The sequence below is a fragment of the Apodemus sylvaticus genome, chromosome 3, assembly GCF_947179515.1.
Source record: "Apodemus sylvaticus chromosome 3, mApoSyl1.1, whole genome shotgun sequence".
NCBI lineage: Eukaryota > Metazoa > Chordata > Mammalia > Rodentia > Muridae > Apodemus > Apodemus sylvaticus.
In genome coordinates, this window is record NC_067474.1 from 144425919 (window position 1) to 144452605 (window position 26687).

The 26687-nt window shown below is 54.0% G+C and overlaps 1 protein-coding gene across 1 annotated transcript; it reads left to right on the forward strand.

Annotated features, from left to right (window-relative positions):
* The first annotated feature begins 1904 nt into the window (after positions 1 to 1904).
* Laptm5 (lysosomal protein transmembrane 5) lies at positions 1905 to 25260 on the forward strand. The gene is made up of 8 exons (XM_052177542.1): positions 1905 to 2065; positions 16076 to 16169; positions 16576 to 16652; positions 18697 to 18822; positions 19748 to 19870; positions 21069 to 21164; positions 22364 to 22456; positions 24156 to 25260. Exons 1-8 carry the CDS (start codon positions 1979 to 1981, stop codon positions 24243 to 24245), a joined length of 786 nt encoding a protein of 261 aa, XP_052033502.1. The 5' UTR covers positions 1905 to 1978; the 3' UTR covers positions 24246 to 25260.
* The last annotated feature ends 1427 nt before the right edge of the window (positions 25261 to 26687 follow it).

Genomic DNA, 26687 nt, shown 5'->3' on the forward strand with positions numbered 1-26687 from the left:
GTATGTGTGTGTGTGTTTAAGACAGGTGTTGACTTTGAGTGTCTTTCTCAATGGCTCTCCATATTAGTTTTGGAGGCAGGTTCTCCCACTGAACCCGACGGCATTCACTGACTGGATTGCAGATGGGGTCACCTCACCAGGCCAGCACATGTGTGCTGGGACCGGAACTCAGGTCCTCCAGCTTGCTAGGCAAATGCTTCATCGATTACGCCATCTCCCCAGCCCCCAGCCTGTCTGATTCTGTTGCCCTGACAGGACAACCCTTTTCAGGATGAGGATGCTGAGGGCCATTTATAATCTCTCCTGGGGCAAAAAATGCTATGGTGTCCAATCCAAACTCCACGGTGTCACAGGAGGTGGGGCTTAGCGCTAAGCTCCTGCCCTGCTGTCTGCTTGGGGCTTCCCGGGTCTGAAGCAAGGGCTTCTGGTCCCTTCCTTTATTGCAGTGTGGGTCATTTATGCCCTCGACAGCAGGGAAGAGTCTCAAGCTTCCTAATTCCAACGTTTCCTAGGGAGTGAGGAAGAACATACAATATCATTTTCTGTTTTGGGGGAACTCTTTAAAGCGGGTTCTGCCAGGGGTCTCCCAGATCACCTCCAGGGGCAGCAAGAGAAAGAGCCTAGTACAGGGCCTGCTCCATACTCATGCCTATGGCTTCTGTGGTGACAATTCTCTCCTTCAGAGCCCAGAATGAGGAGGAGATGGAGACGTGTGAGAAGCTCAGCTTTGGGGAGGGCCTGAGGGCAGCGCTTCTCAGCCTTCCTGATGCTGCAACACCTCATGCCGTGGTCACCCGCCCCCAAACCATAAAATTATTTTTGTTGCTGCTTCATAACTGCAATTTTGCTACTGTTATGAGTTGTAATGTAAATATCTGATATCTGGGATATCTGATATGTGACTCCTGTGAAAGGGTTGGTTGACCCCTGCACAGGTTATGATCCACAGGTTGAGAATGACTGCTCTAGAGTCAGTTGGCCTCCGTTCCAATCCCCAGTTCTTTTTAGACTAACTGGGTGACTGCAGACGAGGGATAGCCTCATCCTGTGCCTCAGTTTTTTTCATCTGTAAAATGGGGATAAGAATAGCACCTCCTCAGCCAGGCGGTGGTGGCGCACGCCTTTAATCCCAGCACTTGGGAGGCAGAGGCAGGCGGATTTCTGAGTTCGAGGCCAGCCTGGTCTACAGAGTGATTTCCAGGACAGCCAGGGCTACACAGAGAAGCCCTGTCTTGAAAAAAACCAAATCCAAAAAAAAAAAAAAAAAAAAAAAAAAAAGAACAGTACCTCCTCCTGGGAAGTGACAGCACACGCCTTTAATCCCAGCACTTGGTAGGGAGAGGAAGGTGGATCTCTATAAGTCTGAGGCCAGCCTGCTCTACCAGAGTGAGTTCTAGGACAGCCAGGGCTATACAAAGAAACCCTGTCCCCCCAAACCAAACCAAACCAAACCAAACCAAACCAAACCAAACCAAACCAAACCAAACCAAACCAAAAGAACGGTACCTCCCTGCAACATGTAAGGAGCAGAGGCGTTAAGCTTCTCAGGGTCTTGGAGGAGCAGTTTATTGACAGCTGCTATTTTTACAACCCGGCAGATCAGGGTTTGAATCCTGCCATTCAAACTGTTTGATTTGGGGCAGATTTCCATATCTGATTCTTCTTCTAAAAAAGGGCTTCTAAGGGTGGTGTTCAGCACCCAGGAAGCAGATAGAGTGTGTGTAAATGCAGAGCCCAGTTCCGGTGAGGCACTGGAGCCCCTGGGAAAGGTGGCTGCTCCTCTCCGGCTCCCTGATGTGACTGTGACCCCCCCACTTCCCTCCCCACTGCAGCTGCTATACCTCAGACTTACAGACCTGGCCCCTGCTGTCTGAGGCAAGGCGGAAGTGAGGCAGGCAGCCTGTGGCTTCCTCTTTTTTTGTCCTGCTGTGGGCCCAAGACTCCTTACTCATAGCCTCGGAAGAGGGGACTGAGCACCATGGCCTCCCGCGCAGCGCCAGTCAGGCAGACATGCTGTTGTTTCAACGTCCGAGTCGCCACCATAGCCCTGGCCGTTTACCACATAGTGAGTATTGGGGTGTGTGGGGTGTTGTGTGTGTGTGTGTATGTGCTTGTGTGTGTGCAAGGATACACTGAGATCTTCCAACTGAGGGATTGCTACCTATTGCTTGTCTGTGGGACCCTGGACAAGCCCTGTGCTACTCTGGGCTTCAGTATTTCCCTGTGGAGTCAAGCAGAATAGCGAGTGAGTGTCCATAAGGTTGCAGGTGTGCAGAGAGAAAAGCAGGCTGGCAGTGGGGAGACGTGCAGATTGGAATGGCTCCAGGATGCCAGGGCCCCACACAGACCTGTAGGGCTTTCTGGGCCCTTTCCTAGTCTGGGGTCTGGGCTTACCCCTTTGGACTTCTGGTGGGAACCAGGGAACGCTTCCCCTCAGCTCACAGCTCAGTCAAGTCACCTTCTCCCTTCAAGGACAGCTCAAACTTCGTGCTTGGGGAACTGCCTGGGGCTGCCATTGTCACAGTGTGACCCCCAGGTCCAGTCTTAGTCCCCAGGGATAAGGCTCTCCCTTTGGAGTCTCTGTTCTCTTCTGCTGGGATTCACCCCTCACCCCTGCTCCTGGCCACACTTAGCTCCCTGAGGCCCAAACATTTTATAGCTTCAGTGACTCAGACAGAACCTGTGACTAACAGTTCTCCTGGGCCTGGAAGAGCTTCCTCAAAACCAACCTAAATCCGCAGGCTTCTGCGCAGAGCCCGGTGACATCTGCTTCCGGCCACAAGCAGTGTGGCCAGGCAGTGGTACAAACCAGTTCTGTCCGTAAGCCCTTGTGTGCACCTCCCAGAGGCCCCGTTCTCAGCCTTTGCTGTGCAGTCTTGGATGACTTGTTTAACCTCTCTGAGCCTGTTTCTTTAGATCAAAAACGAAGATGAGGATGATAAGAGTTGTGTGTTGGGTGGCTGTGTGGGTGAAGGTGATATCTATAAAGCATGAGGGACATGTGCAACATGGTCCCCTGGCTTTTCATGAGTGTGGCCTGACCCACCTGTCTACCAAGAGCAGGGGTTCTCAACCTTCCTGATGCTGCAGCCCTTTAATACAGTTCCTCACGTTGTGGTGACCTCCCCCAACCATAACATCATTTTCATTGCTACATCATAACCATAATTTTACTACTGTTATGAATCATAATGTAAATATATTTTTAGAGATAAAGAGTTGCCAAAAGAGTCGGAACCCACAGGTTGAGATCTGCTGATCTAGGCCCTGGCATGGGGGGAAAACTACCGCACAGTCTCAGCCAGCACTGGAGCTGAGAAGGGCGGTGGCACTCTGTCTCGGCATCAAGTCTTTCAGATTGTCATCTCTGAGATAGCACAGCATTCTGGGAAGGATGTGACAAGGGTCCTTATGCCAGCTCTGCTGGAGTCAGCTGTTTGAGCTCCTGGGAAAACCTGGCTTGGGGCTTGCTTCCCTATCTAAAGTGGGGAGCAGGAGCCGTGGACGGGAATGGGAGCTTCGAACTCAGATGTTTGCAGTATGTGGGGGTGGGGGTGGGGGTGGGGTCACTAAGTGGCTTCAGTGGGGTGGAGGGGCTTGCGGTTGCTGGGACCCTTGCTCTGGTGGCGCTGCTCCTGCCTTTCAGAGAAGCGTTTCTTGTCTGTTTGGCTGGCCTCTCAGAATATCGTAAAAATCTTAAAAAGTAAATAAACCCAGCAGGCTGTATAGTGCAACCATTGAGGTTTCTTCTTATTCGTACCGTCCAAGCCTCTCAGTTGTGGATTCATGAGATGAGTGATGCCCCAATTCCATAGAGATCCAGAGATTGTGGGTCGAGGGATCAGGGAAGGCTTCCTGGAAGGAGTGTCACAGGTGGGGAAGCTGTAGTGTGGGAGGGGGAGTGTGGAGGAGGAGCCAGTGTGCCAAGGTGAGGTGTGCCTGGTTCCGGAGCCTACTGGGACACTTGAGGAGGAGGAAGTGACTTTGGGTAAGGTTGAGCCTTAGAGCCTTTCCTTTGGTGCTCCAATGTTATTTGGGGTGGGATCATTCTTTGCATTGTATAAATAGGTCACCTCCTAGCCATCGTTCTAGTCCCTAGACGTGGGCCATGATTGTGCAATCTTCAACACCAAGGCATGGTATGTGAGTCATCCAGCGCCGTGGAAGGTTCTAGAGCCATGGGGTGGGGGTGTGAGCAGAGAGGCCTGAAAGTCAGATACCCATCCCAGGGACTGGGTTAGGGTCCATGGATGACCTTCCTACCCCCTTAGCCAGAGGTCCTTTTTCCTCCCCATAGGAAAAGGGCTGGGGGCTTTCCTTTGGCGTAGCAGGTGGGTGCCAGGTGTGCCAACAGGACGTCAGACATCTGGGTAGAAAAAGAGAAGCCGCCACCAGATGTACCAGCTACTCATGTTGCCGTCATCTGGAGCCAGCCATGGGTGACATCTCTGTACGTTGAGAGCTATTTGTGCACTTGGTCCCTGTGGGGAGGATTAAATTGGGCCATTGACGCCTGAGATGGGGCCACGCTTCGTGGAACTGTAGGGTACAATTACAGGAAGGTCCTACCTGGCCAACAGGGTTGTGCTCTGATGCTGCAGGCTTCTGGCTTGTCCTGGGCACAGGGGGATGAGGGCAGGGTCCCCGGCTGGCCTCTTGAGTTCTTCCTTGTGTTCTGAGTTGGTGGAAGGAAATAAAGAAGGGAGAGGGACACTGGCAGACCTTTTAGTAGAGAAATCCCTGGGCTCTCGCCTGCTGTGTTCCCCTGTCCATTCCTGATATTGGGGTGGGGTGGGTGTGGGTGTGGGACTGGTGCCTGCAGTGACCAGAGAAAGCTGTACAGACTGTAGCTAAGGGGAGGGGCTAACAGCAGAGAAGGTGGGGCTGGTGTGTGGGCCTTCATTAGCTGGGGACTGTGAAAAGTCTATTTTCCCCTGGCTTTCTTCTGTATTTGCCTTCTTTTCTTGCATTTCTTTGAGACCAGGTCTTGCCAAGCAGACCAAGCTGCCTTAGAACTTACTCTCCTGCTTCAGCCTCGCTAGGGCTGTGTTTACAATTTCTCTCCCCTCTCTTTCTCCTCTGTGATACTAGGAGGGGTGGGACCCAGGGCACAGCGTCAGCTAAGTTGCTCAGGCTGGCCTGGAATTTGGGCACATCCTGCTTCAGCCTTCAGAGCCTCTGGATCACAGGCCTGCCCCACGAGGCTCAGCGTGCAGACTACTTTTTTTTTGTTTGTTTTGTTTTTTTTGAGACAGGGTTTCTCTGTATAGCTCTAGGTGTCCTGGAACTCACTCTGTAGACCAGGCTGGCCTCGAACTCAGAAATTCGCCTGCTTCTGCCTCCAAGTGCTGGGATTAAAGGTGTGGGCCACCACCGCCCAGCCAGACTACTTTTTAAAGTAAACATTTTGTTTTCAACAGTTTCTGATTTAGAGGAGATGGCAGATTCGAGAGCTCCCCAGTGTTCCTCTCCTGTCTTGCGTCAATGGGACACGCCTGTGACAGCTGCCCCTCAAGACCTACAGACTGCTTTCTCTTTCTGTCCTTTCTGTATCCGTTTTCTGTTTCAGAGTCTGGGGCCTGTCACTCCGGGTGCCATCCTTCTTGGGTTCCCCTGGGCAGTCGCGGGCTCTCAGGTCTCCTGGACTGAGGACTGGGATGGCTCTGTGGAATTCTGTAGGGTATTTGGTGGACTGTGCCTCACCAGGTGTGCCTGGTGACCTGACGCACGGATGGGGGCTCCTTTGCATGACAATCAGCAGGCTTAAGGCATTGCTTAGAAGTGTAGTCACACCTTGTCGGCATCTTCTCTGCGAAGTTTTCTTTCTCCTCTTTCAGTTTCAGAGCTGGGGTGACTAACCGTGAGCAGTGGAGTCAGGAATGAGGTTCCTCTTCTGGAGGATGGAATGGACAGAGTACCGGTGCTTCCTCACAGGGCAGCTGACTGGTCAACAACTCACAGATACACATCGCGTGTGGTTTAAAGCGCTTAAAGCAGGACTGCTTTGTACACCAAAATCCAAATGGTGGTTTTCTGTATACTAAAGTGTACAAAGTGCGTAGACAGGCAGGGAAGGGCGGTGGGACTCCTAGGCCCTGGCTGGGGTAGCTTGCCTGTCTGAGAGGCCTCTCTCCTTCCTCAGCACTCTGGGAGTCATGAGGCATTTCTCTTTCTTGAGATCTTCAAGGAAGCTTCTTCCAGAAAGTCCTTCTGACTTGCTTGCCTCAGAACTTCAGACCTCCTCCTTTAACTTCCTGTTGCGGGCAGCGATTGGATACATGTCACTAACTGGGGAGGTGATCCTGAGCACACAGGTGTCTGTTGTTGCCATCTGAGCCTCAAGTGTTCCAGCCATTAATGGAGGCCAATGGTTTCTGGGCCAAAGGCGATTCTTTTGAGGTTCTGGGCTTGGTACGTCCTTAGTGACATGGGGGGTCAGCTGGCCATATGGCCAACCATGGGAGTCAGTCTCCTTTTGAAAGCTCAAGTGCTCAACTGGGATCTAAAAATTAGCCCCATTGGTCCCTTGGGAAAGTCTCAGCTAAGGCCTGAGCACCGGGCACCTTCTTCTCTATACCCTGGGCTGGACAGAGTCAGAATCTGGCCCGCCACCCCTGTGTGCCCTTCCTGCTGTGGGGAGGCCAGTGTCCTGGTCCCTCCCCAGTGACATTTAGGACATCTTGCTTGAGGGTCACCCTGTTGTGAGAGAGGAATGACCAGGGAAGCACCTGGCACTTCTGTGCCAGGGTGCAGAAGCAGTACTGAGTTAGGGCTGGTTTGTGTCAGGCTAAGGCTTCTCTGTCAGGACTGGGGCACAGTAACCCAGGAAGCAAGGCTTTTGTTCTCAGCCCAGAGCAGTGGTCTAGTACGAGAGAGGGATTGGCTCTGAGCCTGAGTCTCCTAGGAGACCCGACTGCCTTAGACGGTGGCTCAGAACTCCAGGAAAGCACCTGGTGATACACAGCTCTAATCCCATCCTCAGAACAGAGCCTCAGGTTCCTCCTGTTGCCTGGGGAGTCAGTGTGTCAAGTGTGAGCCCCGGACAGCAGCTGCCTCCACATTCTCAATTCTGTAGAAGAGGAAACTGAGGCTCAGGGAAGCCAAGCAGGGCTGCCAAGGGGACAGGTCAACTGGCTTGGGGGAAAGAACACAAGCCTGGGTTCCTGATCCAGATGGAGGCTGGGCCACGGTGGCAGTCATGAGCTGTCACTCCCAGCAGCTATCTTCTTAGATGTCGGGCACACATGCCAAGATTCAATTTCAGCATCACCTGCTCCAGGGGGCAAGTGGGGACCCTGATAGAGCCTGCCTCAGAGGGCTGAGGCTTGGGAGGGCGTGTGAAAGGGCGTGTCAGCATTCAGGGGAAGACTTGGCATGCAGAAGGAAGGGCCCTAACAATTACAGCTAACACAACACCCAGTGCTATTATTGCAGGTTTTTGCTCTCAAAATGGTCATTGAAGAACAAACAACTCCCACCTCAAAAGGTCTTAACATGGTGTCAGATTCCTGACATTTTTTTTATCTTACAGAAACAGAACAAAGAAAGTCTTAAGTTAACAGACTTTTCAAACACGTTGGTGGAAACACCAGGTTACAACCAAACAGACAAGTCTCTGCCGTGTGGCCTCAGGTGCTTATCTGGGACACTTTTAGTCTTTGGGTTGGTGGAGGCTTGGGTCAGTTAGCACATTCTGAAAGGATTTATCCAACAGTCACTAAGATGTTAGGTTAAAGACATGTTCCCACGCTTTAAGTAAAGGACCACTGAGGGAATGAAGATAGCCTGTGGTAAGCTGGCTTGGGACCTGCAACATTCCAATCCTCCGCCATCATCGACTGTAATCGATCCGACTTGTAGTTTGACGTGTCGTGTTTAGTGTTTTAAGGAGGTGTAGGTTGGTTTTTTTTTCTGGTAAAGTCAGTTAACAAGATAAATAGGAAGTGGTGGGTGTGAGGAATAGCTCGGGGTGGATATACAGGAAGTTGAAGATGAACAACCAGGCCATGGGTTGAGCCTAGTGAACAGTTTCTCATGATTGCGAAGGAAGGGAGATTACTTGGTGAACCTTCCCGGCACATCTCTGTCTTTCTGTTTGTCCTGTGACCTGGCCTTTCCATTCCTGGCTCCTGGGTCTTTGGGCAGACCTGCCTCCTGTCTTCTGGTGGGCATCCTTGCTGGGGAGAAGATGTCCAGGTGGCTAGCACTGGCTGCCAGTGCTCTGAGGCACTGGTGGCAAACTGTGTCAAGTGTCATCAGTGATGCTCAGCTCTGCTGGCCCTGTGAGGGAGGGGTGTGGGAGGAGGGCCCTGTGAGGGAGGGTTGTGGGAGGAGGGCCCTGTGAGGGAGGGGTGTGGGAGGAGGGCTCTGTGAGGGAGGGTTGTGGGAGGAGGACTCTGAGAGGGAGGGTTGTGGGAGGAGGGCCCTGTGAGGGAGGGTTGTGGGAGGAGGGCTCTGTGAGGGAGGGGTGTGGGAGGAGGGCTCTGTGAGGGAGGGGTGTGGGAGGAGGGCTCTGTGAGGGAGGGGTATGGGAGGAGGGCTCTGTGAGGGAGGGGTGTGGGAGGAGGGCTCTGTGAGGGAGGGGTGTGGGAGGAGGGCTCTGTGAGGGAGGGGTGTGGGAGGAGGGCTCTGTGAGGGAGGGTTGTGGGAGGAGGGCCCTGTGAGGGAGGGTTGTGGGAGGAGGGCTCTGTGAGGGAGGGTTGTGGGAGGAGGGCCCTGTGAGGGAGGGTTGTGGGAGGAGGGCTCTGTGAGGGAGGGGTGTGGGAGGAGGGCCCTGTGAGGGAGGGTTGTGGGAGGAGGGCTCTGTGAGGGAGGGGTGTGGGAGGAGGGCCCTGTGAGGGAGGGGTGTGGGAGGAGGGCCCTGTGAGGGAGGGGTGTGGGAGGAGGGCCCTGTGAGGGAGGGGTGTGGGAGGAGGGCCCTGTGAGGGAGGGTTGTGGGAGGAGGGCCCTGTGAGGGAGGGTTGTGGGAGGAGGGCCCTGTGAGGGAGGGGTGTGGGAGGAGGGCCCTGTGAGGGAGGGGTGTGGGAGGAGGGCCCTGTGAGGGAGGGGTGTGGGAGGAGGGCCCTGTGAGGGAGGGGTGTGGGAGGAGGGCCCTGTGAGGGAGGGGTGTGGGAGGAGGGCCCTGTGAGGGAGGGGTGTGGGAGGAGGGCCCTGTGAGGGAGGGTTGTGGGAGGAGGGCCCTGTGAGGGAGGGGTGTGGGAGGAGGGCCCTGTGAGGGAGGGGTGTGGGAGGAGGGCTCTGTGAGGGAGGGTTGTGGGAGGAGGGCTCTATGAGGGAGGGTTGTGGGAGGAGGGCCCTGTGAGGGAGGGGTGTGGGAGGAGGGCCCTGTGAGGGAGGGTGTGGGAGGAGGGCCCTGTGAGGGAGGGGTGTGGGAGGAGGGCCCTGTGAGGGAGGGGTGTGGGAGGAGGGCCCTGTGAGGGAGGGGTGTGGGAGGAGGGCTTTGTGTGTGCTCTGCTCCTGGAGAGCCGTTGTCAGCCATGCCCTCCATGGTGGTGCTCCCAGTCTGTCCCACACACTCCCTAGCCACACACTGATGTGACTAACGGGGACGGGGCGGTCTGGGAGGAGCTGACTGTGACTGGATGCCTTCCACTCCTGCCTCCGTCTCCTGGGTGAGGGCTCGCACTCTGTCCTTCCCGTGTGGCATCTGCTGTGACTGAGCACCTTTCCGGGGGCATTCCCTTCTTCTAAGAACGCTTCTCTGAGCCCCCGCCCCCTGGTACCCCAGAACTTCCCAAGGGTCCCTGGATCCTGCGTGCTGCGTCTCTGTGCCCTGCCTCACAGGCTGGCACAGCGGTTGACTTGGCCTGAGTTATCTTTGGTAAGTGCCGAGCCCTGGGATGCAACGGGTGGAAGCCGATCACAGTGGCTTCAAGTTTTATAAACTGTTAATTCATAAGTCACCCCTAGAGACAGACAGTTAGCCCATTCCCAAATTATGGTCAGCTGTCACCCAGTAACTGTCCCCTAAGATGGTCCTCTAGCCACTGCCCTGCCCGGTGCCAGCCCTGACGGTCACTGGAGCTTGCAGCTCACCAGGGCAGTGTCTTTGAGGCCTCAGACCCGGAGCCTCACCCCTAGCCCCTCCCCCAGGTCCCACTTTGCTGCACAGGTCCTCACAGTGGGAGCCTCTCCTGTCTGCCCCCCCACCCCCTGAGAGGGAAGACAGCGCTTGGGCGGCTTCAGGTCTGGGCTTTCCAGTCGCAGCTTCTGGTAGCTTGGACTTCTTGTTCATAACGTGTGCTCCATGGGGGTCAGTTCATCTTTTTGTGTCATCATTCTCTGTGGTAGATAGATGTCGCCTCATTTTCTCCTCACAATGATTCTCTGAGGTGGGAAGAGTCTGCTCTTTCTTCTATGTTGGGGAAACTGAGGCACAGGGCTGTTTATGTGGACTGGTGCAGGCCACACAGGGCACTTGTGGGTATCCTGGGATTCTCTTTTTCCTCTTTTCCTTTTCTGTTTTTCATTTCTCTTCTTTATTCCTCTCTCCCTCTCTCCCTCTTTCTCTCCCTCCCTTCCTCCCTCTCTCCTTCCCTCCCTCCATTCCACCTCCCTCCATTCTTTTTTCCCTTTCTTTTGTTCTTATCTTGGAGACAGGGCCTCATGTAGCATAGGCTAGCCTTGAATTCTCTCTGTACCCAAGGATAACCCTGATTCCAAGGATAATTCCTAAGGATCATCCTGCTTACACCTCCTAGGTACTGGGAGTCCAGGTGTGTGCACCACTACTCAGGGCCTCTGAGTCCCCACAGAGTCCAGGCAGTGTGTGTGGGGGGGTGGCTCATTCTGCTGAGGTGGGGTGGGGAGGGACCAGCAGCTGGGGAAAAGCCAGCTCAGATGACTCTGGCACAGCAAGGAGCCAGCTGGGTGCAGTGGAGTTTGCAGGCAGGAGGAGGGTGCTGCGGTGGCATCTAGAGACTGGGGGTACGCTGAGGAGAGAGTACCCCACCCAGCCACCCCGATAAACTGACAGGAAGCAGGGGAGGGGAGCTTCCTCTGGCTGATGACATTTCTGTCTCTCTGTGACCTCCATGATGACTTGACCTGGGTTCCCCAGGGTGGGCAGCTGACATAGAGGGTCACACACAGGGAGGGATTGATAGCTACCATAAAGGCCTAGAGTTTTGCAAATTCTCAATGTCCCATGTCACCTAGTGGCACACAGAGCAGGGCAGATCTGCCCTTTGGGTCAACAATGGAAGGGTGTGGTTGGCACAGGGGATGCGCTGTTGGTGAGGACAGGCTGGGGCATGACTCTTAAGCTCATCTGGAAGGGTTGCTAGGAAACGCCCCCTTTCCCTTTTCTCCTTTTGATGAGTAGTTTATAGGGCGGGATCAACATTGCTGAGGTAGAGCCACGAAGCAGCAGGGCTGAACAAGGGGCTTAGAACACGGCTTGGCCTGTAACGGGGCTCCTGTGTAAGCCCCGGCCTGCAATGGGGCTCCTGTGTAAGCCCCGGCCTGCAACGGGGCTCCTGTGTAAGCCCCGGCCTGCAATGGGGTTCCTGTGTGAGCCCCTGCCTGTAATGGGGTTCCTGTGTAAGCCCCAGCCTGCAACGGGGCTTCTGTGTGAGCCCCCGCCTATAACGGGGCTCCTGTGTGAGCCCCAGAAAATGAGTTTACAGCCGGAAAGGAAGGACGGCTGGCTCTAAGCAGTTCTCAATTGCTTTGAGATTTTCTTTTCTAGTTTTTTTTCCTGTGTAGGGGGGTGTTTCATCTGTGTGTATGTCTGTGCACCTGTAGAGATCAAAAGAGGGTATCGGCCCCCCACCCCCAACGGGAGTTATCTAGAGTTGTGAGCGCCCATGAGGATGCTGGGAATTGTGCTCTTAGTCACTGAGCCATCTCCCCAGCCCCAGTTTGTGAACTCTTGATGCTTACTTGGTGAAAACCTTCAAGAAGACTCTGAGGTGAGGAACTCCTGTCCTTCTCAGGTCCCCAAACTTCTCCCTTTCTGTCCTGCCTTTGCACCTGAGGTGGCACCAGCGACTCTGCCCTCTGTGATCACCCTCTCGGGCTCATCACTGCCTCTGAACGTTGTCACCCCAACGTTCCCATGTATGTCATCAGTGTCGCCTGCAGTACGGTCATCACAGAGACTGCAGCTGTCACTTCCTGCCTCCCAGCCCACTGGTGTTTCAACTCTGTCACCGCCATGGTCCCTGTCACCTACACCAGGCCAACTTCAGGAAAATGGTGTGGCCCCTTTCCATCACCATAGCTCTCACTGGCAGCCTGATACCTCCTCCTCACATCACATATATGTCCCCAGCCAGTCTCCCTCACACTCTTTTACGTTTGTTCTCAGTCCTGCTCAAGCTGTATGACAGCTGTGTCCCATGCGCCCCGTGACCCTGTAGTAACCTTAGAGGTGGGGGGGGGTGTCATTTCAAAGCCCAGGGAGGTCAGTGGCTAACTCAGGGTGCAGAACTCAGTCACAAAATGTTGCTTGTATGGAGAGAGGACGCTGGGCTGGGGCCAGCAGGCTCAATGGCATCTGTCTCCACAGTAGAGAGGATATCACAGTCCCCAGGACACGGCTTGCCGAGCACCTGCAGCCTGAGAGAGTCTCACAGCTACAGCCAGATGGAGCCCAGTGTCAGTGAGAGGGGAGGCTAGGCCTGGAAATCCCCCTTCTGTCCCCTGTCCTTTCATGGCTGCCGATTGCTTCTGTGGAGCTGGGATGCTTACTGAGGCCTGGGGCTGTGGCTGAGCCGCTGTGTTCTCTGACAAGCTTGTGCAGCTGGAGGCCCTGTGGTGGAAGGCATTGATGTGGGGCCCCTGCTCTGTGCAGAAATCCTGCTGTGTCCTTCACATACTCAACAGCGCCCTTCTGTTGGTGAAAATCGAGGCAGGGGAGGGGCCAGGGTGAAGCCAGCATCTCAGGTAACACAGATAGGAAGAAAGCCTGTGGGGTCTCCAGAGTCTGCCCTTCCAAGAGCCAGGGAGGGGCTCTGGGTAGTTCCCAGGGAGGAGGCAGGTGGCTGTGAACAAGGTCACCAGCCCTGAGAGGAGCCTTGGGGTTGGGGACAGAGGTTTGAGCTTCCAACCAGCAGAGCAGGGCAGCCTTCTTCCTCTTTCCCTATGGAAATTATGCCCTTTCTCCTGAGCTATGGGCAACTGTAGGCCAGACTTGTGTTCATGTCTCTGCACACAGTAGGGCCAGTAATTGGGTCAGGAGTTGCCATTCCATCTCTTAGGGACACAAGGTGGTGGGCTCTGAGGAAGCCTCCTTCCTGCTGAGCTAACTCTTAGGTTGCCTTACCGTGTGACCTCCGGCTGGTACCTGCCCTCTCTGAGCTCTGGACTCTCACATGGCAAGTGAGGACAGACTCACCCCTCCCCCAGCCCCTCAGCAACGTCTGAGATCCAAGGCAACAGCAAGCTCCTCAGAAGACACCTCCCCTCCACCCTCGCAGTGGGGAACCGCTTCTGGCCTCACTGGGCCACCCTCCTGGGTGCAGTGTTGGGGTATTTGTTTATTCGTTTTGAGTTGGGACTTCATGTAGCCCAGGTTGGACTCAAACTTACTATATAGCTTAGGGTAGATGACCTGTTTCTACCTCTCAGGAAGTGGGATTACAATACCCTGTGCCATGCATAATTTGAGGGGTGCTGGAGATGAAGCCAGGGTATTTTGCATGCTGGGTAAACACTGTCCATTATGCCCCAGCCCCAATGCCAGGGTTCCTAACGTTTGTACCGCTTCTTAAACTAACCTCTGGAAGGTCTTGGCGTGAGTTTGCAATGTCTTTAGTACATTGTGCAGAACACAGGGATGTAGACAATATTCTCAAGTTTTCCAGATGTTGGTATGTGGCTTTCCCTCTCTGAACTTGCCCATCTGTAAAAGGACAGTTGCAGGGGCACACAAGGACAGCACTGAAGACTTGGGTGTTGCCTGACTCTTGCCTTGGTGTGTGACCTCGGGCTAGCCTCTTAATCTCTCCGAACTTCTGAAAGGAACAGAGAGCATATGTATTAGTCACAGAACATATGGGCAGTCTCTATATAGTTAGGGAATTTGTCGATGACTTACCGTCCGTAGTCCAATTCCCTAGCAATGGTCAGCAGCAGCTGTGGATGGAAGTCCAAGGATCTAGCAGTTGCTCAGTTCCCACAAGGCAAGCAGACAAGGAAGAGTGAGTCAGTCTTCCTTCTTTCAATGTCCTTAAGTAGTTTTCCAGCAGAGGGTGTGGCCCAGATTAAAGATTTGTGCCAACCGAGCCTTTAATCCCAGATGACCTTGAACTCAGAGATCTTGTCTTAATCTTCTGGAATTCATAGCCACTATGTTTCAAGATCTCTGTGCCAAGATCCAGGTCAGAAACTTGTTTCTCTGAGCCTCCAGATTAGCATCATAGGTGAGCCTTCCAATTCTGGATTGTAGTTCATTCCAGACATAGTCAAGTTGACAACCAGGAATAACCACTACAGCGTACAAGTGCACCCAGGGCTCATCTGGCAGCTGGAAGTTGAGACTGTCTCATTTGAGCCCACCTGGCAAAGTTCCTGGGCTCAGGCGTGGGGGATGGGGCTGCAGCCCTTTCCAGCCCCTCCTTTATTCCCCACCCCCACGCACCAAACCTGCAGCAGCCCCTTCGGGCAGCTGCCACTTTGGATGAAGCAGAACCTTCGACTCCCTTCCCATCAGGCAGAGGAGCAGCTACAGGAGGAGCCCGGCAGGGAGCGTGCCAGCCCAAGGCAGGCTCTGGCTTCAGCTCCTGCCAGGCCCAACAGATGGGCAAATTCAGAGAGGTAAAGTGACTCTCTCAAGGACACAACATTGCTCTGGATCCAAATCCCAGAGCCCTCTCACCATCCACTTCCTGTGCTGCCCCTCTTTCTGACTCTTGAACGTGGGGCTCAAAAAGACTGATTGAGATCCATATCTGAGATAAATACCAAAAGGCCAAAACTATTGAGCCAACCAATCACCCAGAGTTTGGAAAGGGAAACAGATAACGGTCTGGCTGCCAGTCCACTCAGTGCGACCTGCCACTTAGTAAGCCAACATGAACTCAGGCCTAACTGATAAAGTGCACACAGTGGGGGTGGGGGCGGGGGATCCTGATCTCAGCCTGGGTAGACTGCGCCTGGAGACCTGAGTGTGTTGTAATGGGGAAGAGACACAGAGCTTCTGGGAAGACACAGACACACGGAAGGGTGTGAGGTCCACACAGTGGCATGGTGTAGGACTCTTCTGATAGATGGTTGTGGAATAGACAAAATACCCTGACAGCCTTTGTAGCTTTGGCATCTGGGACACCCAATACCTAGGCCAGTCAGAATCGTCTCTTCTCTGTCTTGCATGTAAGTGTCTCCAAAGGACAGGCTTCCTTCCTTCCTTCCTTCCTTCCTTCCTTCCTTCCTTCCTTCCTTCCTTCCTTCCTTCCTTCCTTCCTTCCATGCAACATCTACATCAGTAAGCAAGACCCAGGCTTCCTTGCTGGAGCGGGCAGACCAGGTGACACCTGTTCCTCATCTTGTACAGACCGGGCTCTCACATGCTTTGGCTGGTCGTCCTGTCTGGCTCTCCGCGCCTCTAGGAGGCTGGTGTTATCAGCTCCTTGATAGCTGGGAAAGTAGGGATTCTGGCGCTGTGGTGACCGTGACTGGCTTGCCCAGGGCCTGGGGCTCTACAGAGCATTCTAGACTTCTGCTGGTGGTTCATGACCTTGGGGCTCCATGATGCTTGGGTATGATGACCAAGGTCCTGTGTCAGCCACAGCCTGTTCTGGGGGTACAGGGAAGGGGTGCGGTCAGGGCAACTGATCTTCAGCAGTGAGAGGCAGGGTGTCCTTCTGAGTCTCTCCTGTGCCTCCTAAGGTACAGGGGGTGCCTAAGGTAGCTTCTGTATGAGCCCTATTTACAGATGAGGAAAGCGAGATCTGGAGTAGTCAGGTCAGTTGTCCACAGTCACTCAGCAGGGAAGAGGAAGGCCAGGAGGAGGCATTGGAACACCATATGATCTACCCAGGATGCCCACTGACTAGGCAAGCAGTCACTCCCGCCCCTCGACAGTGCCTTGTTTGGATGGCGGCCTGGCTCACTGATGCCCTTCCTCTCCTAGGTCATGAGTGTCCTGCTGTTCATTGAGCATGTGGTGGAGGTGGCCCGCGGTAAGGTCTCCTGCAGGTTCTCCAAGATGCCGTACCTCAGGATAGGTATGTCTGGGCGCAGTGGTGGTCGGGAGGGGAGCTGCAGGCAGCCTATGATGAGGACATATGGACTGGCGTCTGTGGTCCTGCTGTTTTCACTGGACTGCTGTGCACCCCTGAATCTTTAAGAGCCTGGGGTATTTTACATGCAAATGAGACTCTCCTGTTGGCGCCAAGGGCTTTCTCAGGCTCCGAGGCTCAGATGGAAGTTCCCGCCATATTGGGCACTTCACACTGCCCTGTCCACCAGTCTCACTCCCTCCGCCAATCACAGCCCTCACCTGGGAGAGGAGGGTTAGCCTGCTACCCAAGTCTAGTCCCAGGCCTCTCACGGTCCCACACTAGCAGTTCCCAAAGCCTGGTCCCCCGGAACCCAGTCAGGCTTTGCCTCAGTCTCTGCCCTGCCTTACAGCTGACCTGCTCTCCAGCTTCCTGCTCATCGGTGTCCTCTTCTTCATCAGCATCAGCCTGCTGGTCGGCGTGGTCAAGGTGAGGCCGAGGCCATGCGGGGGTGAAGGGGCCAGGAGCACACGCCTCCCTGTTGTCCCGAGCACCCCATAGATCTCCACGTGTTCATCTGGGGGAGATGCCGTTCCCCCATGGGACTCCATACTAGCTGGGCTATCAGGGGAGCCCTGGGGTGGTGGTGCTCACAGGAGGTCTGCATTCTGTGGACTATGAGTGGGGCTGGGAACTTTGAGGTAAAAGAGAAATGGGGGCAGTGGTGTGGGGTCCAGGGAAAAGGACAGTCCTGGGTTTGCTCTCAGGGACAATGATCCCCCCTTGCCCTGCCCCCACTGCAGAGGGACACTCACTCTCGAAATCCTGGGAATGTGAGGCTGTACTAAGAAAGGCAGAGAGAGTTGGGTGATGGGGAAATGGGGAGACTGAGTCATGCTGTGACTCTACTTCCTACAAAAGAAGAGTCATTTTCCCCATGGCCTCCAGGGAGGTGGGAAGTTGACCTTGTCCCCCCTTGACCACTTGGAGAGAGTCCTGCCCCGAAGATGGTGGGGACGCTGGTTAAGTGGAGGAGTGGAGGCTTAATGCTGGGCTAGAGTATCTCTTGCTGTATATGGGAGCCTCACCTGCGGGGGTGTGTCTTCACTGTGTGCTGTGGCTGCAGGGGGTGTGTGTGTGTGTCCTCACTGTGTGCTGTGGCTGTGGGGGCTGCTGCAGAAATTCAGTGTCCAGCTAAAAAGGCAGAGCAGGGAGTCCCTAAGGACTCAGACGGGGTGTCTTGGCGACCTTGGAATGGCTTAGATAACCATGAGACCACCACCTTTTCTGTGACTTTGTCCCCAATGGGGGCATATATGCATGGGTGCTGGGTTCCCACCGAGGGAGAGAGACACTGACTGACCTCCTGAGGCCTCTTCCCATGTCCTGTCACATCTGGTTTGACCACCTGGAGGGAGGACAGGCTCCTGTCCTAGGGCCTTTACTTCCTGGTGCCTCCACCTCTGTCCCTGTGACTAGTCCCCTCACCTGTCACATTCTGGATCTAGCTGGGTGTCTAGTTCCCTTCTCTGTAGAGTGGTCATACTCTGCCTTGTGGGTTCCGCCCCTGGAGTCTGTCATTCAGCTTCCATTGCTGGGATGAAAATACCCAAGAGAGCCGGGCGGTGGTGGCACACGCCTGTAATCCCAGCACTCTGGGAGGCAGAGGCAGGCGGATTTCTGAGTTCGAGGCCAGCCTGGTCTACAGAGTGAGTTCCAGGACAGCCAGAGCTATACAGAGAAACCCTGTCTCGAAAAAACCAAATCCAAACAAACAAACAAACAAACAAAAAAACCCCAAAAAACAAAAAAATGAAAATACCCAAGAGAGTCATGTGGAGGGAGGGTTCGCCTTGGCTCTGGTCTCCAGCCCACGGTGTGCTGGCTCTTCCCTTGGGTGTGAGATGAGACGGAACACCACAGTGGGGAGAAGGCAGCGCAGGGCAAAGCTGCTCACTTCATGGGAGCGAAGCAGGAGCGGGAGGAGGAAAGGGGTCTTGGATAAGTCCTGAGGGCACCCCAGTGACCGGTAACCATGCCCCCTAGGTGGCATCATTTCCCCCCCCCCAATACCATCATCTTGTGACCTTCTTGCTGAGCTCCACTGGCAGAGAGGGCTTACCCAGCATGCACAGGTTCAGTCCTCAGAACTGCACAGATGAGGTGGGGCAGGGGCACGCCTGCAGCCTAAGCACGCTGGACAGGAAGGCAGGAGACTTAGCTACACAGGGAGTTTGAGGTCAGCCTAGAATACATGAGATCCTGTCTTGAAAATCCAAAAGACAGACAGAGAGAAAACATAACCGAACCCCTGTATATGGAGCCTGTTCCCTGGTGTCTTCTGAGTCACCCTGGATGTTCCTCTCCACAGAGTGTCCCTCACAGGAAGGTGTGTGGATCCGCCCAGGCCCTAGTCACTGATCTGGTAGCATCAGTGATAGCCAGGGTGGGAACAGGATGCATGGGGACAGGGGCAGCACTGTGGAGGGCTGGCATGTCAGGGACACCCTGACAGGGAGGACTTGCCTTCTAGAACCGGGAGAAGTACCTGATACCCTTCCTGTCCCTCCAAATCATGGACTTCCTGCTGTGCCTGCTCACACTGTTGGGCTCCTACATCGAATTGCCGGCATTCCTGAAGCTTGCTCGGCCCCGGCCGGTGAGTACCCGTGTGCATGACTTGATCTGGGCAGGCTGGCCAGGGCAGGGTCCCTTTCTTCCTTGATACCCTTCAGCAGGGTCCCATAATCCCTGCCAAGCACCCTCAGGCTCTTTCCTCTGCATATTACATCTGTCAGTGTATCCCTTAGGACCAAATGAGGGCAGTGAGGTTTAGAACCCAGTACAGTACCATAGGGTAGCAGCCCCTGCCCACCCACCCACTCCCTCAACCCCCTCATCCCCACTCCCTGGTGAGCGTAATGTCTCCAGGTTTCAGAGTCTGGTAAGATGTCTATTTGCGGGCTGGAGAGATGGCTCAGTGGTTAAGAGCACTGGCTGCTCTTCTGAAGGTCCTGAGTTCAAAACCCAGCAGCCACATGGTGGCTCACAACCACCCTTAACAATATCTGACTCCTTCTTCTGGAGTGTCTGAAGACAGCTACAGTGTCTTTAAAAAAGTGCTTTTTTAAAAAAAAAAAAAAGATGTATTTGCACTGGCTGTGAGTGGGTTATCCTGGGGGAAGGGCGGGGTGCCTTTTCAGCCCTTGACCTTAGTTTAATTCCTTCTTTGGAATCGAGCAAGATGAGTGGATAGTCATGACCAAGAAATGAAGAACGTCCACTGAGGAAAAGTGTGATGGCTTTAATTGGTCACAATACACACAGCTCTGTTGCAGTTGCCTTTCACAGCCCCCCTCCCCCCGACTCTGGTCCTTGAAGGGCGGGGGTGCTGGACGTTGGGGGTGGGTGGGCTGGGGAGTTAGAAGACCCCTGTTGTGGTCCCAGCTCTGCGGGCACACTGACATGAGCATCCCATGTCCTTTTACTGAGTGTAGTCAATGCAGGAATGGTTGGTGGCATGGGTGGAAGGCCACTCAGTACTCTGCTCATGGGATTTCCTGCTTCCTCTTGGTCCTCCTTAGGGTCCTTCTAAGGTCCCCTTGATGACACTGCAGCTGCTGGACTTCTGTTTGAGTGTCCTGACCCTGTGCAGTTCCTACATGGAGGTGCCCACCTACCTTAACTTCAAGTCCATGAACCACATGGTGAGTCTTGGTGGAGGACCAGGTCACAGCCTGGCTGTGTGGCCTGGGGTAAGGTGTCCCCCATGCTGGGTAGGTCATGGTTGGAGGCTGGGTTTCTGGGGAGGAAGACTCAGGGGTGAGTGATGGATTGGGGGAGTAACTGACAGAGAGAAGCTAGGGTCAGTGAAGGTCTGGCCATGATGAGCTTCGCAGCAGCCCGCCTTGAGAGCTACATTATAGGAATGGCATCAGGTGTCCACTGCTGTCTAACTCACTATGGCCAAGCAAGGTGGGTTTAAAATGACCAGGTCCGGCCACAGTTCTGAGGGCCAGGAACGTTGAGGTGGCTTGCTACGTGGTTGCTGGCTCAGCCTGGCAGCTACGAAGGGAGCGAGTGCCCTGCTGCCCCAGGGGTCTTTGCCCCAGGGGTCTTTGCATCAGTGTTTGTACCTTTCTTACACAGTTCCTCATGATGGGGGCCTTATGTTGGGTGACCTGAGTGTCCTCAGGGCACTGCTGCGGGCTTTCCTCAGCAGAGGGATTAGGAGGGAGAAAAGGAGGCACCGAGAATGAAATCTTCATTCTGGCCTCTGGCTGACTGCTCCTGGCCAGTCCCTGACTGAGTCTGGCCCATCCTCCCTCCAGGGAAGAGGCTGGTGCTCTTTATTTCAGAAGGGGAGCCAGGTGTGGTGGTGCTTGCCTGTAATCCCAGCACTTGTGAGGCTGAGGCAAGGGGATTGCTGCGAATCTGGGACCAGTCTGGCTAGCAAGTCTGTTTCAACAAACAGGCAGGCAGACAGAAGGTGTGGGCATATCTGCTCCTTGCCCAGAAGTGGTGCCTCTCACACCTGGTGCCCCAAAAGTTAGTCCCGGCTGGAACTCCCCTGATGGTGGTGGGTGTAACCTACCAGGTGTTAGAGGTCTAGATGGCTCCTAGCAGCCAAAGCCTTCGCAGACTAGGAGGCACCAGCTACACACTTCTTCCCCTGGGGCTCCTGAGCTGGGAGTTGCCAAGATGGAGTATGTGTGTGTGTACGTACATGTATGTGTGTGAGTGTGCATGAGTGTGTGTGCATATATGTGTTCATGTGTGCATGTGTGTGCATGTGAGAGACAGGAGAGACAGAGACAGAGAGAGATGGAGAGATATGTTACCCTGCCTGGCGGGGAGATTAGAACCCCAGGGCCGAGGCAGTGACGAGGCCCTATGTCATTGCAGAATTACCTGCCAAGCCAGGAGGGCATGCCGCGCGACCAGTTCCTCAACGCCATGCTCATCTTCTCCGTGGCCTTCATCATCGTGCTCATCCTGAAGGTGAGTGGGCCCTGCACCCCCATGGTTCTGTGACCACGGTTACGGCTGTGCCGTGGCTCAGGCCTCCCCACACCGGACTGTGAGGAGGCAGGACGAGGTGTGCCTGTGGTCCCCTCCTGCTTCTCACCTCCCTAGCTCTCCTGTCTCAGCTCCTCTGATGTGGCTTGGCATCCTTAGGGACCATCTTCTTAGAGGCTGTGGGTCTGTGAAGCCACAGCTTCTGGACTCAGCCTGGGCCTTCTTGTGACGCTAGCCATGTGCTGTGTGGGGTTACACATCAGCCCTGTGGGCTGAGACTGAACTCACTGTTCTGTAATCTTAAAATATAACAATGTATCAGGGGCTTTTGTTTTTGAGACAAGGTCTCATGTAGTCCAGGCTGCCCTCAAGCTTAACTATGTAGCCCAGGCTGACTTTGGACTGCTTCTACTTTCCAAGTGCTGGGGTGTCTTAGGGTTTTACTGCTGTTTACAGACACCATGACCAAGGCAACTCTTATAAGGACAACATTTAACTGGGGCTGGCTTACAGGTTCAGAGGTTCAGCCCATTATCGTCAAGGTGGGAACATGGCAGCATCCAGGCAGGCATGGTGCAGGCGGAGCTGAGAGTTCTACATTTTCACCTGAAGGCTGCTAGGACTGACTTCCAGGCAGCTAGGGTGAAAGTCTTAAAGCCCATGCCACAGTGACACACTTCCTCCAACAAGGCCACACCTACTCCAACGAGGCCACACCTCCCAATACTGTCACTTCCTAGGCCTAGCATATTCAAAGGAGCACACAGGGTCACAGGGGTGTGTCCCCATGCTCAGCTCAGAGGCAGTTTTGAGGAGGATTTTCCCACCATTGAACTCTGTCTCAAGATGGGTGGGGTCCTTTGGATAGTGAGCTCCTCGTCACTCAGGGTGGCTGAGTAGGGGGTCCTCGTGGTGTCCAGAGAGGCTGGAGGCCAGATCAGAGGCTGCAAAAGCATTTGCTGCACGGTGGCTGTGGGCATCAGCAAAGACAGTCTCTGGAGCGTGCCAAGCTGGCATGGGAGGAAGCCCAGAGCCAGAACGGGGGTGGGGTGGGGTCTGAGCTGCTGCTGTTTGCTGCCTTTTGGGATGAGTGAGTGTGGGCTCCCTGAGCATCTGGCCAGAACCTCTCAGGCAAGGGCAGGAGGGTGGGCAGAGTGCAGGCTAAACAGGCTCTCCTCCAGGTCTACATGTTCAAGTGTGTGTACACATGCTACAAATTCATGAAGCAGATGAACTCGGCCATGGAGAACAGCAGCTTCAAGACATTCCTTAAGGTGAGCCTGACGGAGGGTCGAATACCCGGGATGCCATTCTCCTGCTGTGCTGCTTGGGGCTGGTGCCTTTCCTTCTCTGAGCCTCAGCACTCTTTTCCAAGATAATATTATAGATAATATTAGGTAAGATAAGATTGATTAGGAATAGTGTGTGAGATTGGGAATCTCATACAACGCACCTCGATCACGCCCATTTCCCTGTTCCTCCCAGGTCCACTCTCCCACCCTTGTGCCCTTGTCCCCAAAATACACCAAGTTCAATTTGTGCTGCCCACATACTCATTGGAGCACGGTCAAACTCCCAGCAGGTCTCAGTGCTTGTAAGATGATTGCTGGACCAGAAGAAATTTGGATGACGTCAGCTCTGATAGTCTAAGATTCCATCCATCTATCCACCCACCCATCTACCCATCTATCATCCATCCATCTACACATTATCCACTTATCCATTCACCCATCTACTCATCCATCACTCATTCACCCACCTACCCATTCATAACCCATCGTCCAACCATTATTTATCCATCCATCCATCCATCCATCCATCCATCCATCCATCCATTGTTCATCTATGCATCACCCATCCATTCACTTATCCATTCACCCACCATTCACCATCTATCCATCCATCCATCCATCCATCATCCATCCATTTATCATCCATCCATCCACTTATCCATTCACCCACCATCTATCCATCTATCCATCATCCATCCATACATTTATCCATCCATCCAGCATCTATCTACTAACCATCCTTCCATCTTTCCATCTTTCCTTCTTCCTTTACTGCCTCTTATTTCTTTGGTCTTGTACCCAGTCTTGTACCAGAGTAGAGGATGTTGAGTTGCCACCTCTGTCTTAGGGGTGTGCACAGTGCACAGTTAGCCCAGTTGCTGAGATGTGCTCACACTTTGGTATGAACATGGAACACAGGGGTTCAGGGGATGCTTCCTGGGGGGCGGCAGGAGAGAGAGAGTGTCTGGAAGCAGGCGACTGAAGTGATGAGAACATTGCAGCTGGGCCACGTGTTGGGAGGTCGCTTTGAACTGTGGGAAATGCATTAGTTTAGCCATTTTGGGTGGCACATAGCAGAGACTTAACCCCTGTTGAAATAAGTCCCAAGGGGTAGTTAGTAGCCTACAGCACATGAAAGTCCATCATAGGTATGGCTGTGTCCTGATCTTGGATTTAACCTCTATCTCTTGACTCTCCTCTCCTCAGTCCTGGCTCCAATTTCAGGCAGACCTTCCCCATGGTCACAAAATAGCTTTGGGAGCCCATAGGCCAACATCCTACCATTTTAGTAATGCCTGCAGAAAGAGCAGTATGTCTGATTGGACTATCTTGGGTCACATGACTTTGCCCAGTCTGAGGACTGTAGCCAGGGAGTGGAATTCAGCTTTGAGCAGTGCATCCCAGGCTATGTGTCTACTCCTGGATGGGAGGCTTGGGAGGGATGGGAGCCAGTTCTTTTGAGAGCATTTGGACTGAGGATGTTCATCAGAGCCTTGGACATTGAGGTTAATGGGCCGGGGCAGGTGCATCTCCTGTGGGGAATAGGAAGCGGAACCAGGTCACACAGGTGTGGAAGCCACTGTCATCGTTTTCATGATGGTAAGGGGAGGCTCCTTGTACCTCAGGTTAGACCGATGGCTTCTTCTTGATGGTGCTCAGTTATCCTCTCTGTCTCTCCCAGGTGGCTCTGCCGTCCTACGAGGAAGCCTTGTCTCTGCCCACTAAGACTCCAGAGGGGGACCCTGCCCCACCCCCATACTCAGAAGTGTGACCCCCCCACCAGGCTTTCAGCCCCTGGGCTGGGAGAGGCGAATTTCCTCCTCCTGCTTCTTCACTTTGGTGGCTGCTGTGGCCTACTTCAGGACAATCTGCTTGTGCACCCCCTCACTGTCCTCTCCTCTCGGGGACCCCTCACTCACAACTGAGTCACCCTGGGCTAAATGACCCTTTGCAGCTCGGAATACTCAGCCTAGCAGCTCATCTTGTCTCCATCAGCGGTGATACTTGTTCAGAGCACAGTTGTGGCCAATTAGGGTGAGTTTGGTTAACAGCTACTGGCTTGATCTGTTTAGCCAGGCAGCCAACACCAGCAGGGGCAGTCGGAAGAGAATCTGGCCAAGGGGCAGTTCCTGGTATCAGTCTATACTCAGCCATAAGGTTATAGAGTGGGTCACGATTGTGGTGTCCATTTGCCATCCCTGTTAATCCAAAAGTGTACAAATAAGACAATTCCTTCAAACAGATTGCTTAAACAAATAGCAGTTTAGCCAACCGCTGTCATTAGGAATTATGATAAAATCTGATAAGAAACTGAGGTGTCAAACAGGAGGAAAAGAAAAAGAAACGGGGTTCCTCCCACCATTCAGTGCAATGCACACCGTGGACGCCCAGCCTCTGCTGGGGCTGGGAAGTCCAATGGTCCCACAGATACCCTGACCATTCTGCTTAGTGTGGGAAAAACATGGTTGCTTCTGTTTTAAACAATCCCTTCCCATGAGTCACCGCTCTGATGGCTAGCTGTCCTCATCTTCAGCCAAGTGTTCCCCATGGCCACACAGCGGTGAGGTCCCTGCAAGGGTCACTTCAGCCATGGGTGATTTAGGGTCTGGTTATCATGACATCCCAACAGCTAGGTTGCTTCAGCCTGTCTGCCAGGGCTCTGCACCCTGCCTGTGGTGTAGATGGGGCGGCAGGGCTGAGGGCCTAGAGACATTCCTCCCACTGTGCCTGTGTCATTGCTTGTGTGTGACTTGGAAGAATGGCCAATAAAGCAGCTGCAAGCTTCACTGCCTCGTGTGGTTCTTGACAGGAGGCGTAGGCACGGAGAACCTGCCTCTGTCCTCCAGTCTCCATTCCTCCAGGACGCGTGGATGCAGCACTTCTGCCTGTCCCCTGGGGCCTGGGCAGCCTGTCAGTGTCACCTCCTGAAGCTGTTTCTGACTGCAGGTCGCTATGTGAGCATCCCTGCATCTCCCAGTGCAGGTGGACCTCTGCTGACAAGGAGGCTTCCGACCCGGGCCTGCTCTGGATACTGGGGACACATGGGCTGGGGCTGGGAGACACCGTGGACATCAGCCAGTGCTGTGGGGGAAAGTTCATGACCTCAGAGTCCCGAGGGTGAAGTGTCTTAGGGGGCATTTCATCAAGCAAAGTGCTAAGTAAAGGCTGGCCAGGCCAAAGTTGTAGAAGTTACAGGACTACCATGGTGGGTGAGGGGATGGGCTCAGCGCTCTGTCAGCTGAGGAGAGGAGGCAGCAGGGCCCCCGCCAGCAGGACTCTGCTTGCTCACCCTGGCCAGTGTCATCCTGAAGAGCATACCTTGAACGAAGATGGGTGTGAGCAGCAGAAATCTTAGTGAATCCGTTATGCCCAGCCTCCCAAAGGTGGCCATGATGGTTCTTAGATCTCACCCCAGGGGAAAATTCCAGGGAATTTAGACTTCAGATCTGGCTGAATCCGAGGAGATGTTTTCCTCATCTTGTGTCTCTTTGCCTTTATCTGTCTCCTGCCTGGCCCACTAGAACTGCCGAGCTGCTGAGGACCTGTCTGGAAGGGACTTCATGAGACAGCTAGGGTAGCTGGAGCCAGGATCTGTCACCAAGAGAGACCAATGGCTTGACATGGTGACACACTCATTTGGGGGGTGAGGATTAAACTAGAGGATCTCAAGTTATTTAGGCTAGCCAGAGTGGCATAGTGAGGACTTGCCTCAAAAGACCAAGTGCTGAGGGGGTAACCCTCAAAGAGTGCACAAGGTTCTGAGTTCAACTCCCAGCACTACATAAAAGCAAAATCAAAATCTAAAAGTCCCTGGCTCAGGGCTGTCGGGGCTCCCCAGGGATGGAAGATGTCACTGTGTATTCGGTTTGCTTTTTGTTTGGTTGTTTGTTTGTTTGAGACAGGGTTTCTCTGTGTAGCCTGGAACTCACTCTGTAGACCAGGCTGGCCTCGAACTCAGAAATCCGCCTGCCTCTGCCTCCCAAGTGCTGGGGTTAAAGGCGTGCGCCACCTTGCTTCTCTTTGCTTTTTCAGTCGACTTCCAAGGAAATGATAACATGTGACTCCAACTCCAATGGAAAAGGAGCTTCAGAGAGGTCCAGAGACACCAAGCGACTTCCCTAAGGTCCCGCAGCACTAGGGTTAGACGAAGGCCTTTTATTTCCAGCCCCAAGTGAGGGCTGTTGGGATGGGCTAGGGCCTTAGCCAGTGTGAG

What these genes read in the sequence shown, in the direction of transcription:
- Laptm5 (XM_052177542.1), top strand. Translation starts at nt 1,979, where the DNA reads ATGGCCTCCCGCGCAGCGCCAGTCAGGCAGACATGCTGTTGTTTCAAC. An exon ending in TCAAGTCCATGAACCACATG is followed by an intron (nt 19,871 to 21,068) that starts GTGAGTCTTGGT and finishes ATGTCATTGCAG; the next exon opens with AATTACCTGCCAAGCCAGGA. An exon ending in TCATCGTGCTCATCCTGAAG is followed by an intron (nt 21,165 to 22,363) that starts GTGAGTGGGCCC and finishes GCTCTCCTCCAG; the next exon opens with GTCTACATGTTCAAGTGTGT.